Source organism: Aythya ferina (assembly GCF_964211825.1).
Source record: "Aythya ferina genome assembly, chromosome: 3".
Lineage (NCBI taxonomy): Eukaryota > Metazoa > Chordata > Aves > Anseriformes > Anatidae > Aythya > Aythya ferina.
Window position 1 is genome coordinate 55,120,989 of NC_140298.1, and position 15,870 is coordinate 55,136,858.

The 15,870-nt window shown below is 40.7% G+C and overlaps 1 protein-coding gene across 7 annotated transcripts in view; it reads left to right on the forward strand.

The window, feature by feature from the left end:
- The window catches only part of ARID1B (AT-rich interaction domain 1B), a 322,498-nt gene that overhangs the window by 245,490 nt on the left and 61,138 nt on the right, over positions 1–15,870 (forward strand). For all 7 annotated transcript variants that reach the window (XM_084515780.1, XM_084515777.1, XM_084515775.1 and 4 more), the window contains one exon: positions 9,707–9,886. In XM_084515780.1, coding sequence (XP_084371906.1) covers positions 9,707–9,886 — 180 coding nt within the window. The remainder of the gene's footprint in view (positions 1–9,706; positions 9,887–15,870) is intronic.

Below are 15,870 nucleotides of genomic sequence, written 5' to 3' on the forward strand. Positions count from 1 at the left end.
CTTTGGGGTCTCAGGTTGCTGGTTCTCACACAGAGCTGTGGGAGAGAAGAGTTTTGTGCCTGTTCGTCTGTCATGCGTTGAAGGAAGACTTGCTTTTCTGGCTTTGAAAGTATTTTGAAAGTATTTGGGGTGATACTACTGTGCCAAACCAGGTTAATTCTTAAAGGAATCAGCCACCATTTCAGGATGTTGGTTGCAGGCTGTACTTGGATTTCAGACATACACCAGCCAGAGCCAGCTTTAGGTTGATCTGATTAGTTGTGGTGTACACTAACTATGCAGCAGCCCTGGCTATCTGCAAGAGGACAGGGTATGATTTGCATGTGATAAGGCACTCTGGGAGAAAGCAAACCTGCAGAAGTAGGATTTGAAGTAGATAATAATATCTGTACATTCAAAACCTGGAGTCAGGCCTCCCAAGCAAATTCTGTATACTAGCAGCTGGTCATTGCTTTCTTCTTGCTGATGTTAAATCTTGTTATACTTGGGGATGAATCTTTATTTCATTTTTTAAACTAAATTGGGGATTCTCTTTTTGAGATTAGGGAGTAGAATTGAATTATTCTGAGAGAGTTTATATAGTTGCCAGCGCAGAGGCTTCTCAATAGAAAAGTTTCCACTGACTTCATTAGGCAGACTTCAGATTCCCTGCCCCTGGGCTCAGGGAGTGAAGTAAGCCGCAAGCCGCCACCGATGAAGAAGCTGACAAAGTGTCACCCAATGTTCCTGCCACCAGGCTCGCTGCAGAGCTGTGAGCACCGTCCCTTTCCTTGGGACAGCCTCCCATCGCAGCCTATAAAACTCCCAGCCACCTGTGCTCTGCCTGCGTAACAGCATCATTGCTTCAAGGACGCCCTGCTCCCTCAGCACCTGGGTTAACCTTTTTATGAAGCTCCTCTAAAAATAAAGAACTTCTGATCTAAGGTCCTTTATGTCTTTTTAAGTTCATATGTAGGGCAGTGAGCTGAAATCTATATAATAATGTGTGTATTAATAGCTAACACTAGATAGTTCTTTTCATCCCAAAGGATCCCAAAAGGCTGCAGAATAAACACTCGTCAGGGAACAGCTGCAAATCAAGGAATGGAAGAATCAGTCGAATCATAACTCATGGTAAAATAAGATCAAGACGAAGACATTTGGGACTGAGGACAACATGCTGATTTTGTATTTTTGAAAAATATTATGATTTATTTTACGTGCATGCAAGACAGAAATGAGACGCTGTATGTATTTTAGTCGTGTCCACAAAATCCATATATATCTCACGGTATTCAATATATTTACTTCATGAAAAGGAAGATCTGAGTTGAGCCATGGAACCTTTGAACAGGAGTCTCTGGGGAGGTTAAATTTTTCAAACCTGAAATTTAGACCATTAAGCCTGCAGGCCTTGCACATTACACATTGAAAAATGCTGTTCCTTCTTTGCTCTCCTCCGTGATTTTCATAAGTATGCATGTTATTAGGGAAACTTAGACAAATGTTGATTGTATAAAGCAGGCAGGCTCCTCAGGTTTTTCACGTTGCTGCTCAGATTAATTCCAGCAGCCCAAGCTACCCAGTGAAATCGAGGATTTGCTTCAGCTGGGGAGGTGTGTGGGGGGGTTGCTTTTGTACTGCAATTCACCATTACCCTGATTTTCCAAGCACCATAGTAAAAGCATCTTGCATAAGGGCACGTTACAGTAACAAATTATGTGTAAGACACTGGATGAGCAATGAGGTTTTGGTCTCTCTGTTTATCAACATCTCCGCAAATGTCTTTCCTTCTCTGAACTTAAAATTTACATCAGAGAGCATTAGGCAAGGTTTGCATTAGGAAAGGTTAGATATTTCTTCTCTAGCTACCATATGGGTAATCTGTCTGATCCTTCCCCAGATTCTAATTTATCAGTGATAGATTATATGAATTTCAAGGCTAGGCAGTAGCTGAGGGAGGTTTAGGGGTGGGAAAATTTTAAACATTATTGCGTGCTATACATAGACAGGGTTTTGTAATATCAGAGAGAGGGAAGCAGGGGAGATTCAGCCAGTTAACCTAATAGCACAGCTGGTAAAACACCAGGGGGTCTGGGTTAAAACCTTAGCTAGGTCATTAGTTTCCATCTTCCCCAAAGCTATTCACATTGTGAAGAGAAGCAGTCAGACAAATACACAGTGAAGAGTCTGTAAGATACATAATGAAGCATAATAAGAAAATACTTTAAAAATAAATAGAACCAGTCCAGTGCTTTTTCTTAAATAGAACATTGATCCTTTTGTGAAAAGGAAGAAATACCTCAGTGCTCTTTGCAGGAAGCACCAATTTTGCTAAAGTGATGTTTTCCAAAATTGCTATTTTATGTACGCAAAGAAATGTCATCAAATGGGTGTGAAGAAATGTGGCAATCATTCTGCAGACTGATGCCAATGTGAAAATAGATCGTCCAGGTACAAAAGAGAAATCCTGTTGCTGTTATTCTGGCCCAGAGAATGCTCTGGCCCAGAGAGCTTTGCGTGTTTTTGGTAGCATCCTGAGCACTTGGAGAAGAAGGAAAGGCTTTATGGTTCGTGAAGAAATTGCCCAATGTAGAAATTATTATTTTTTTTTTTTTTGCAGTTAATGGGAAAACAACAAAGCAAAACTTTTTTTTTTCTTTTTTTTAATAGACTGTGATTGGAAAAAGAAGTGAGGAATATGATTTTTTTGTAGCTTTTATAAAAGTAAAAAATGTATATATCAAGAAGATCATTAGCCTTCTTTAAAGACTAAAGAATCAGCCTCTTAATTTCTCCAGTGTCAGTGGTCTGAGTGCATTCTTTAATGCTGCTACCCTTCAGTTGTACAGGTTCCTTCTCAGCAGAAATGTTCACTTGGTGGCAGGGATATTAGCAGAGCTCTAGTGCAGTCACTACCTGTGCATTACCCATGTCACTGTTGCTGCTTAGGACGCATCTAACAGGCTCATACCAGAGCCATCCAAAGATATTTTATTGGCGCAGTGCTGTAACTTAGCTGTGCTAAATATGGATCAGAATCTTGTTTGCCATCTGTTTGTGAAGGTGTTTTATTGGATTTTTTTTTTAACCATCCTATTAACTGGACAGAAATATTGAGAATTAATATTTACATCATCTAAATGAGGTTTACGCTCCAGAAACTGATCTATTCGGGCTCACCAAGCCATCACCCTGTTGTGTATATCACTAAGCTGTATGTTACATGCATGACAAACACAGGTTTTGTATATACTGTCACCAGTCCAGCTGGACATATTTTCATAAGGCTATCATCAAGAAAGTGAGAATAGGAGCTGAGAAAAGTACATCATCTTTAACGTGAAGAAATCCTGTGACTCTGGAGGCCAGTTCTCTTATGCCACCTACATGGCTTCACTGGGTTGACTTGGGCTGCATTCTGGTAGATGGGTCAAACCTTCCTCAGATTCTTCATCACTGTTCTTTGTTTAGTCTTATATAAAATTTCTGACAGGTTAGATTTTTTTCCCCCAATATCTAAGTATCCCTCATAAGTATTCCTTTTTAATGAGCCACTCCGGTGTTGACCACACTGTTAGAAGGCCACTGTGGTACCATCACCAGTCTGTGCAGACAACCTGGCTTCACAGTTAAGGTCCTGGTATCTCCAGTTCCTGCAACAGTAACAAACTCTTTCAATTACAGAAACTCTGTTAGTGTTTGATCTTGTTCTGCCGGGTGTTTCCTCAGGGTGCTCTGAGGTGATGACTGTGGGCAGGGCAAAAACCCAGTCCAAAGACCTCCTCAGCTGAGGTGCCACCTGAGACTTGCCATCTGAGATGGGCAAGCTAGGGAGAGCTGCAGACTAGCTGTGATATTCCTGAGCGTCCTTCCACGGTAACAGCATGCCAAATTTTATTACATTAATTGCACAGAAAATTCTTCTTTGTTTGTTCAGCTCTATCCTGCTACTTCTCACCCAGTGTTGTTTACCTAAGGACAAGCTGCATTTGCAGTTTGCTGCTCTAGATCCATCTCAATTCTCTTGTGTTCTGGAAATCCTGGGACAGTGAATACAGCCCAGATGGCTGTCTGAGGAAGGAATCTCTGCCAGGAACTGTGTCACGAGTGTGCAAACATTTGCTCTTTTTTCTCAGGGGTACCGGTCAGTGCCATGCTAACATACTAAGCATTGGTAGTTTGTGTGATTTCCCCCCTACACCTCCTGCAAGTTTTTCCTTTATCGGTAGCGAAAACCAACTCTCTTTTCACATTTAATTCTTCTGAGCTGACTGCTAAGTAGAGAATTTCATGTTATTTTTCTGTAATTATTTGATGTTTAGAAAATGTATCCAACATGTTTCTGCTTTCCTCACTCCATGATTTCCAGAGCAGTAAGTGGGCCTAGCCCCTTCCTTAGCATCTGCCCTCAGAAAAGAGGAACTTTCCTTTGCCCAGGTCAGAATTGTTCCTGGGTTGTTTTGGTCCCATGCTCTTCCACTAGCCATACCTTGCTAAAAAGAGCAATAAGCAATAGCCTGAAGTATTTTTTTTTCTCATGTAAGTACCTTTTTTGCAAAGTACCATGGCAAGTTGTATCTTACCTCATTTTTTATTTATCAGATTTGTAATTTAATGATGATCTGCTGTTGCTGTAAACTCCAAAGTTTTTCTGAGCTTAAAATGAATAAGTGTTGTGTGTGTTTTCAGTTTTAAGTCATTCATGAAAATCAATGAACTACTCCTGGCTAAATCAAAAGACCTCTCATTGACTGTGGGTTAAGTGTGTGCCAGTAGAGAGTTACTGTCTATCAGCAGATGTACAATAACTTGTTACTTTGCAGTCGCTTCCTTTGCATTTTAGCTCTTGCTTTCCTGGAAGGGCTTTTTCATATTCAAGCCAAGACTTTAAAAGATCAGAAGAATCCATTTCGGACTTTACATCAACACCCAGCACATTCTATAGAGTTTTTTCATGGTTAATGCTAAAGAGATCGTATTCAGCAGATGATTTTGTATTGGTCATTGTACAAATGTAATTAAGAGAGCCTTAGTGCATAATTTCTTGAAAGTCTAGTAACTCACTGTTTTTAATCTCTTTTATGTATATCTGTGCATAAGGGAAAAAGATTTCAGATGTTTTACAAAGGCACCGTATATGATATTAGCTATATGATGTGTGCTAAAAGGTGTTTAGTAATACATAGGACATTGGGAAGTTCATTTTTGTCTTTTTCCTCCTCAAAGGAGAAGAAACACTTCGCTCACAAATATCATAAGCTTTATCTATTGTGTATTATATCTCTGCGTTTTGCCAAAAAGGAAGAAGATAAATATGCTGCTATGTGACTGTTTTGAAACATTGTATGTATGTTCTATCAGAACTTACAAACGCATTATCATTAATAATAGTGAGCTAATTGTTAATAGAATGCTACTGTTTCATTTGTAACTGAGAAAAAAATAAGCAAAGATGGCTTTACAACTTCAATTGGGTTCTAATAAAAAGATCTTTCTTTAGGTGTATGAATATAGTATAAAAATAGCTAGAATATGAGAGTACTTCTGGAAGGCTCAATATATTCAGCTACTCCTGAAATAGCTTAGTTTGCTGAATTCCACTCAAGTGTTTTCTTGGTAAGTAATCTCTTGTTGTGATGGCAAGCAAAGCATCATCTGTACCTCTTTTATCACTAACATTAGGGGAAGGGAGTAGGTTTGCTCACTGATGAGCATGTTTCTGTTGCAATTTTTAAAGCCCTAACTCCTGGCTGTTTCCTATCAATTTCTTTAAAAAACAATGACAAGAAAAAAACACCCTGTTGTCATAGAGGTTGACATGTGAGATGCAGTCTGGCTGTTTAATCATTCCACCGCCTTTACTCCAGTGCATTTCTAATGTAATCCTACTTCCTTTCTTTACAAAAGCAAACTTTATCTTAGATCTAATTTTCTGGAAAGAAAATTTATTTCTGTTTGTATCGGTTATAAAATGAAGTTGAACACTAGGGAAAATGTGTGTAAATAAAGAAAAATGAATGTATGCCAGCTGCTCCCTTTCATTTCTGATCAGATTTCTAGAATTGATGTTGTTTTCTCTTTCTGATGCAAGCATGTTAACGTCTTGACCAGGAACCCTTTTTCTCTCTCAGACATCTGAGCTTTCTGCACGTACTTGAAGCGCTTCAGACACATGCACTGATCTCTGAAGATTTACTGTGCCCTCACTGAGATAGATGAGGATAGAGTCATCTCTGTTCTAAGGGAATTCAGATCACATTATGGACCTGGTCTACCTTCTTCTCCATGTCATATCTGTAACTGAAATAACTCCTCTGCTCTCTGGGAAGAGGTTGGAGCAGATCCTATTTTAAGGCCGTGTTTCAACATAACGTACAGACAGTAATATGGCACAGATATTCTTCCTGCATTTCAGGCTTCCTTTTTTGTTAATTCTCCACCTGTCCATGCTCAAGAGAAGATGGCAAAGCCAACCTCATTTGAGCACAGTCTCACACCCTCTGGGATGATGACACTGGTGCTTCATGTCAAATGCAGTTAAGGAGCCTGTTCTGTTTGTTTTAATCCAAGCCCCAGAGCTTACCTGCTCCACCTCTGCTGCAGCATCTGTATAAACTGTAGTCAGAGCATGGGCCTGGGTAGTATCACACAGTTATCTCTGCTGTGTAATTACTGGCATGGCATGCTTTTGGCCCATGCCTGTGTGTGCTTCCTGAGCCACAGCCCAGGGCAGAGATGAAGCAGAACAAGGACTGCGTACAAGAGGCACATGGACAGTACTGCCAGGACTGAGTGGAGGGGTTTAGCCAAATGGACACAAGTGTCCCACACCGCTCTCTAGGCCAGGGAGTGCACCTGATGTGTTTTATTTATGACTGTACACATAGCCTGGCAGTGCACTCCACAGCATCGGAAACAGATGAGAAGAATTTTCCTGAAGAAGAGGTCATTGGGGTGGAAACATTTATTCCATTTATTACTCCAGTCCCTTCAGGAGCTGTTCTGACAACAGCAGAGCTGGCTAAAACTGATGTCCATGTTCTCCACTAGACTCAAAGACTAGCAGTTCCTCAGCATCACCTGGAAATCATTACAACCCATGCAAGCTATAGCTTGTCAATGTGTCATCCATCCTTGCAGTGTTAAGAAAAGTATGGCTTGTGATAACTGGGCTGAAAACCTTCTATCACTAACACAATGCTTGCAGAGTTCTCTCTCATAGATTAAAAGGCCCATGGTGAACAGAAAACACTCACTTCTTACTAGATACAGGACTGAGTTTACTATCTTTATAATAAAAAACTTAGTGTGACCAGTACAAAATTTTTCATTTAAATGGATCCCGTGAGTGTAATATATATATGGTGTGTGTGTGTCTGGAATGTGAGCATTTATTTCCTACAGACATACGATTGTATTAGGTTTTTAAATTAGTTACAGTACTGTCAGAAGCAGACATAGGCTTTATAATAAGATTTGTGTGAAAGTAGAACTATTTTAGAGAAAAGAAGGGTCTGTTTCAAAATCAAGCTAAATGGAGAAGTTGATATGAGTTTTTCTTTACAGAAGTGTAGAGAAGTGTGAATGCCAATATTTGCTAGTTTCCAAGCCTCCATTTCTCCTTCAGTTACTTGGCTTGCCCTCTCCCAGTGAGCACAGCTGGGCTTCCTCCAGAGCAGGTGCCGAGCTCTGACTTCACAGTTTCCTGAGGTCAGGAAAACTGTGTATATTCTACCCAAAGTTACGGTTGTTAGAGTTTAAGCGTGTTATGAGTTGAATTGTTCATAGTACAAAAGAAGTGTGTACCAGTTGTAGCAAGGCCATCCTCGTGCTCATTTCTTTCCTTACAACTTGTGGCATTGAGCTTACTGTCTCTGATGGAGTTTTGGTGGCTGGAGAAACATGTTAATGGAAGGAAAGGTTGTGGAGGGCTCAAAAACTATATACTATATATTTTGTTTAAACTCAGCTCCTAATTCCTGGTGAAGTACACACCACTTTTTTCATTTGTACAACCTCAAGATCCTGTCCTGTTGTGTAAAGCGCTTTGTCACTGGCTTGCAAACAGGCTAGCAACATGGAGAAAGCAAGGCAGGTCTTTCACCTGGTGTCACATCAGTGGCAGCAGTGCTAGGACAAGAAACTTAACCCTTCCCATTTGGGACGTGCTCACCAGAGCTGTGGTCTTCTCCTCAAGGGAGGTCTTTGAGCTGCCTGCAGGCCCATGGGTGGCGGAGGCAGCTCGCCAGTCACAGCAGCTGTAGTACCTTTGTGTTTTCAGCTGCTAGTTTGATCACACTAATGCAAGTAGTTCAAAAAATAAGATTTTTTATTCTGCTTTTTCTAACCATTCCTATCAGCAGCCTCCAGTTGTCCGCTGACTGTCGGGGGTTTTGTTGTTACCCGATGGGAGGAGAGGCCCAACCAGTGCTGACAGGCCAGGTGTCTCCCTCGGCTTTCAGCTTCATCCCTCCGCACACACGCTCCACTTAAAGCACTGGAGGGAAGAGGAAACAGGCATCCACAAACACTGTTTCATCCCTCTGCTGTGGCAAAGCAGGGGTGCCTGGACAAGCTTCAAGGCAGGCCAAACGCAGATTTGCTCGTGCACGTTTTCTTACCTCCCAGCAACGTGTGGTACCTCACGCTCCCCTGGGCAAGGGCGAGCCGTCAGGAGGCCTTGCGTGGAGCCGGGTGCAGCAGAGCAAATGCCGTGCCTCTGCATACCCCTGTTTTGCCCCACAGAAATACGAAGATGAAATTTAATATGCGAACAGAACAGGAAAGAAAGTGGATTTCCTCAAGAAACAGGAAAATAACTTACTGTCTCCTCAGTACGTCCTCTTCAACATTGAAAGCAACACTAAAACTTAACAGGGTGAAATACTACAAAACCAACATCCCTTCATAGATGGTTCATGGGCAGGATTGCAGGATTTCTCCCATTTTACGAAAACTAAAAAGAATAAACAGAAAAACCTTCTTCTGCCTCTCATTTAATAGGGTTGGTTCTGTTCCTTTATATGAAGTTTCCAGATTTTATAGCATTTTACTAGGTCTTTGCTGCAGCTTTTGAACCTTAAATTAAATTGGGATTCATTAATACATTTATGAAAGGAGAAAGAAGAGAGAATGCAGTACAGACATGCTGGTGACAGACTGGAGGAAGGTCCTAGGGCACAAATACATGTCAAAATGACCTTTTTTCTGGCTGGTTTGGCTGGTTTTCACATAAAGGGAAATTTTAGCTTCTGAGAATGTGTGGGCAATAGAAAAAAATACAGTGGACTTTTGTAGGCTCAAGGTATGCATTTTAGTAGCAAACTATATTTTTGGAAGCTATGATATTACTATCAACAGTCATCAGACAAATTCACTACTATTTATTAATGCAGACATTTGCCTTTTTTGTTTTCTTCTAGAGGTCATTCTAGTTTTAAAATCAGCAGCCATTTGTAACTAAGCAGGACTCCCCTATCTTTCTTTTACAACTAAAAGCTTGTGAAGCTTGTATACAAGTTGTGGTTACTAAGAGAGCTTTGCTGATTTTGAGGTGCATTTATTTCTGTTGTATGAACACTACTGGTTTTCTGGATATCTTTGGTCTGAAAATAACTAAGAAGTTTTGTTTGGTTTTTGTTTGTCTCTGGAATGTCAAGGATTTCTTAAATAAAGAACAGTCACTTTAATATTAAATTTTACTTTGGTGCTTTTTTCCATTTAGGTTTTATGGCAGGCATACAGAGGAACCCCCAAATGTCACAGTATGGACCTCAACAAACTGGACCTTCCATGTCACCACACCCCTCACCTGGAGGCCAAGTGCATCCTGGAATTGGTAGCTTTCAGCAGAGTAATTCAAGTGGTACTTATGGGCCTCAGATGAGCCAGTATGGACCACAAGGTAAAATCCTTGCTGTTAATATGTATCATAATTTCATATACATGTATGTGTTTGTAAAAAAAATAATGAGAAATGTATCATGTATATAAGAAGACAGGTAGGTATGTGACTTATTAAAAATATAAATAAATAAATAAAATCCACATACACCCAACACCCCCATGCCCTGTCCTTTAAAACAAACAAACAAACAAACAAAAAACAAACAAACAAACAACAACCAAAAAAAACATTAAAAAAGTCATTCAGAACATTCAGAGATGGTGCTACACCTTGTGGAAGAAGCTGTTTCTGTTATTAGCACCTTTGTATAAAAATAGTTACGATAAACTGATCAAGGAAGTGATGAATCTGTTGCATTGCCAGGGCCATTGTTTAGGAGGCCTAGCATGTCATGTCTGCGATGTCTAATTGACCACACATGGAATAAGGGTCCGAACGCCAATCCCAAAATAGGACTTCTTTTCTTAGATGGAATCCCAAGGCCAATCTGAGATAGTGCAGCGACTGCGAGGGTTAAAGTCTTCTAACGAGCATAATAATACAGTGGCTACTGTGGGAATATAATATTGAGCTCTAATGCATACGGTTTGTGAATTTTAACTAACCCTTCAGACTGAGAGAGACAGTTCCTTTTATTTTGCTTGTTTGACAAAACTGTTGAAGGACTAAAACAAAAACAGAAGAAACAATTTCTGCCCCTGGACATTCAATGCATGCAACCTTGAACTTGTCTGTTGTTTTGCCTTTAATGGATAACCTCTATAAAGTATGCATCTGTTTAGAGGTTTAACGAACTTCAAGTCAAGCTGCAGAATATATAAGGGGAAGTATTTTCTTTAAAGGTACATCAAGAACCTCTCGTATTTCAGCAATTCCTACTATTTCTTTCTTACTGAAAATCCTCAAAAAGTATTGGAACCAGAAATGGGAAATTCCATAAGGGCCCAGTGGCTTGCCCGTGCTAGCAAGGATGGCTATTTCAGTCTCCAGGGTTTCTGAGAACTAGTTCTGTTGTTTGAAGGGCGTCTTGCTGCCCTATGCAATGTTCCTTTCTTTTTCATCTCTGGATTGCATTTGTTTTAGTCTTCTGAGCACAGGGCTACAAGCCAAACTCTCCTACTTTCTAATTTTGGCTCTGCCTTTTACTCCATCGTTCAACTTAGGCAAGTAGATTCATTTCTCTGCTTTGCTTTCCTTAACTGTAAAATGGGGCTAGCAATGCCTTATAGCCATGTGTGAAGATTAATTACCCAACTCCAGTTGACTGGTGCTTTCCTTTTATTTGGAAAGCGTTTTGTGGCCATAAAATGCTGTCCAAGTGCTTATTTTTATCTGCACAGAGAGCAACTAGCTTAACTGGTAAAAATCCAGTGGATTTATGATGTGCTATCCTGACTTCCAGCTGTACGGCTGCTGCTGAGATTCCGAACCATGGGAATAGTGGGTGTCAAGTGCAGTAAAACATTAGCCATCCACACTGATTGAGTGGAAAGGTTTTTGTACTAAATCAATGCATTTAAGTAACACGCCGAATACTACTTTCTTTTTTGCTTGAGTTCAGCAGTTCTTTTCCTCTCGCTGTAGATGAAAGTGCCTATGTAATGATTTTATGGGTCGCGGTCAGGAAGAAACGGCTATTAAAAAGTGAACTTGAGGGGCAGGAAGAAAATGAGCATCATTGTCATTAACAGGCCGTTTCAGAGGGGTCTGGTGAATAGTGTGATGGATGAAAAGCATGTTCTTCTGCCAGCTCTCGAAGAGTACTGGTGATCCCATGCACTGGTCATCATAAAATTAGGGCCCTGCAGGCTTTAAGCTCTACAGGTAACAAATAGAGCAGAAGAATACTGCGTTTTCACTGGGCTAATGTGACCATTAATAAAATACTGGGATGAATATGGTGATATTTCAGTCATGTACTTACCTGGATTTAAGATTTTAATAGCATTTTTCATTTTTAATGAAAGCAATCTGTAATTGCATCTCTAACATACCCTCTTACAAAGCACAATTATATGCCAGTGTTGATGAATTTATAATACTGTATCCCCATTTACTTTTTATTGCCAAAATAACAAATATATTAAAAATCACCTGGGTTGCAAACTACTTCTTAAATTATTAAACTACAATCATTCTCAAGGATTTTGTTTGCTTTTCTCATTTTGCTCACATAGACCTTCCTCCAAATTATTGTTAAGCATTAGCTGAGTTGGACAGGACTACTTATATTTTTATATATGTGTCAAAGCATTTTGTGACATTAAGCTTAAATGTTGAGTTTAAACATAGTCTACATGTAAATGTTGTATTTTGCTGTGTTCAGTCCTGGAAAGTAACACTTAAGTCTGCTGTCTTTCTCTGCAATGGAATTGCTCGTTGTAGTGAAGACTACACCAGTAAGGTTGAGTTGGAAGAATTAACCCACAGTTCACAAGAGCAGAATGATCCATCAGATGCATATAGTTGATTTATTTGTTCTTTGTGTGTTTACATGACATTTATATCTGTAAGAAGAGTAAAACATATTTGCCCAGGAAGCAGTTCTGGACCGGGGACCTAGCCCAATGCTGTGAAAGCATTTCCCACAAAAATAAAAAATGGCTTTGGCTGCACACTTCTGTATGTCTGTGATATAAAACAGGAGGATAGAGTACAGAACAGTAGTTTAATTTTTGGTAAACTCCCAGCAGTTTTCTGTCCCCAAGAATAAAAAGAAGCAAAGTGAGAATCGGAGCTGAAAGAAACAGCCTTTCTGTTTTGTATTTGGGCAACATCTAGCTTGTGAGCTAATGAAGCTCTGGACTATGACCCGAGTATCAAACTGCTGTCACAGCAAAATGTCCTTTAAATGCACTCCGGAGAGCAGTCAGATACTACAGTCAGTTGGATCTTTTAAGACTAGGGCAGAGAAAAAACTTACTGCAGATCAGTAAAAGCTGTCGGAAATGCATCCCATCTCCCTACCTTTTCCTGCTGAATTCAGCAGTAACACTGTTCTGTTTGGGTATAACAAAGAGAAGAACCACTAGTGAATGTATTTGAACCCAAACCCCTAAACTTCACGGTAAGTTAAACGCCCTTTTGTTTGTGGTAAAGTAATATGAATGCGTATTTGTGCTTTGTAACCTTTAATGTTGGACTGTAACTTTAATGTTGAACTCATTTCACAGAAGCACTCTGGTATCTTGCTCCCCCTGATTTCAAGAGCCTAGGTTTTCAAAGTGGTAGCATCTTAAGGATGAGCTGCCCTAACTATCTTGAGAGTCTGGGCCTCCGAGTTCAGTCCCACACATGCTACAGGCTGTGGAGTTAAGACTTAAAAACCAGCCACACATACTGAAGCCCCCTAGGTGAAATACTTTACAAGAAATTCAGCACAATATATTTTAATTGTCTGTATCTGTATGGGGAAAACTTGGTGGTTAAGTGAACATATAAACAATTCTAAAATGTCTTTTAGATACTATTTTTAATACCATGAATGTGACCTCTGTCCCTAAAGCAGAGAGCAAAGCTAGCAGGCAGTTCTCACATTGCCCTCTCTTTGGCTGCCCTAGAAATGGCAAGGTATCAGAGCACTTTGTTCAGCAAACCTGGACAAAGTGGACTGAAGTTTCAGCAGTAAGCATGAACATCTGTCTTTGGCAGGTTGTTAGTAGGCTTTTTCATGTTTTATCTTCACTATGCTGCTTTTTTTTCCTCCTGATTCCAGTTACCATGTTGTTTTTTTCTGATTCATTTGAGACACCGTGTCTGTGGGCACAATTCTGCTCTGGCTGGGGGAGCTGGAATCAAAAATCCCTTTGATATGGAGGGGAGGAGTTGTTCAGTGGTATTGTACAGCCGCTGTTGCCAGGCTTGTACCCACTTGAAAAGTGTGGGCTCTTGGACTTGGCTGCCTGACACGTCCAGCTGATGTGGGCTGGCCTAGCATCTGCTGCATTCATTGTGTTTAATGCTGCATCCATCTGTTTTCTGTCAAAGCCACTGCCAACAAATTACTAATCTATTAGAGAAACATGGAAATAAGATTGCGCTCCTCATTCCTGGCAGTTCCTCTTGTGTTTTGTTTGGCTTTTATTTTGCCTTTTTTTTTTGTGGTCTGGGAAAGGTATAAGAATAGCGAGTACTTGAGGTATTGAGGAAATGCTTAGGAAAAAAAAACATGGAAAAAAACATTGAAACTTGTTTTCCTTACTGAGAAGATACCACTTCCCTGTGCTCTTGGACGCGTATCCCTGGAGAGGAATGATTAGGAGCTATTTTAACCGAGCCACATATTTTTGTGGAGAAGATTCCACTGCTTTTTTTTCTCTGTTGTGCTTATGCTGGAGAAGCCAAAACATGAAAGAAGAGATTTTATGTCCCAATTCAAAATAGCATCAAAACAGCAATAGTATTTAGCACTGGTGTTTGCTCCTCCAAGTGTGCTGCTGAACTGTACTTTGTAGAGCTGAACTGACAAAACAAATTGGCTTTATGTAAATTGGACTGACAGTAGCTCCCAGTGATTATGGATATCAGGTCTGCTAGTGCAGGGAGTGCATTTGCTTCACTTTTGGAAGCAGTGTTTCTAATAGCACGTACATAAAATGTGTTAACTGGGTGCATGTAATCCTCGAGCGTACATATACTCCATCTTACTGCGTTGTATTTTTCTTGCAGAAAGCAACTGGGAAAGCAGAGCAGCATCCGAGTTCTGTGTTACAGGTTTAACACTAAGCAGAGCAGTAAGAAACTAACGAGCCCTTCGGTTTGTGGGCACATACAGGCACATATGTTGGATCAGAGGGGTGGCTTGGGCAGGTCTCAGCAAACAAAACTCTGGTTAGGAGCGATGGCTCGCTGCACAGCAAACGGTCAGCTGGCAGCAGCTGAGCCTAGAGGAGGAGAAGAAAAGGCAGGGCGGTCTGAAGTCAGCGCACAGCTGAATCTGGAGCCTTTCATCTCTGTTAAACCACATATCGTGGACCTTTCTGCAAAAAAAAAAAATGCATGGACAAATTTGGTTTCTAAAGCTGAAGTGAAGCATTGTTCCATTTCCTTGGAAAGCGTAGGTCACACATGTTTTTGCTGAAGAGAACTTGTACCAGAGTGAGTCAGTTGCTGGGTGGGGAGGAGGGGAGGATTAGCCAAAGCACAGCAGCAGGAGCATATGAATTAATTATGTGCGCATTCAAATGCTGAATGAATATATTTATTTTAAATATAAACAGGAGTTGCATGCCGCTGACTCCTCTGCCTGGTAGCTGAGGCCTGAGGAAAGATGTAGCTGATTTCCACGCTCAGGAAGAGTCCACTGGCTGCCGCCCTCAAACGAGCGTGGGAATATCTAAGGGTAGTCAGGAAACTCTGCTCGGAGGCATCCCGCAGGGAGGGAATGGGTCACATTTCCACTAATCTGGACGAGATGGAAATAAAGACGAGTCAAATCTGATGACTGAAGTAGTGTAATGCGATCTGTCTCTTAAAATACTTTTCTGTCGTATCTTTACCATTTTTTTTTCTTTTCTCATGCTGTTTGGATTTGTTTCTAAAACACTGAATGCCATACTTACTCTTTTTTTAGCTCTCAATATGATAGGAAAGTCAGTACTCAGGTAATCACGTACTCAGTTTAAGCTGCTGAAAGTGGGGTAGTTTGTTCCTGTGACAATGGAGACTGGGGTCAGCCAGGTTTTCATGCCATCCCTCATAAGGCACCCCTTTATATTAGCATCTTTGTAGTATTGGTGATTACTCCTGTAATACTAGTTTCCCCAGAAGAGCTGCACTGTGAGCTAAGACGCTCTTTGCTGGCAGAGCCAAGCTTTTCACCAGGGTAAGGGTGGGAGGGAGCGGGAATGTTCCTGAGGGCCTGGCAATAGGTCAGTCCGGAGCATCTCCGACACAAATGGACAGAATGGTTAGGAGCAAGGATCCAGTGAGAATAGCCTGTTGCAGAAATTGCAGGAAGATGAAGAACGAGGACATAAAAT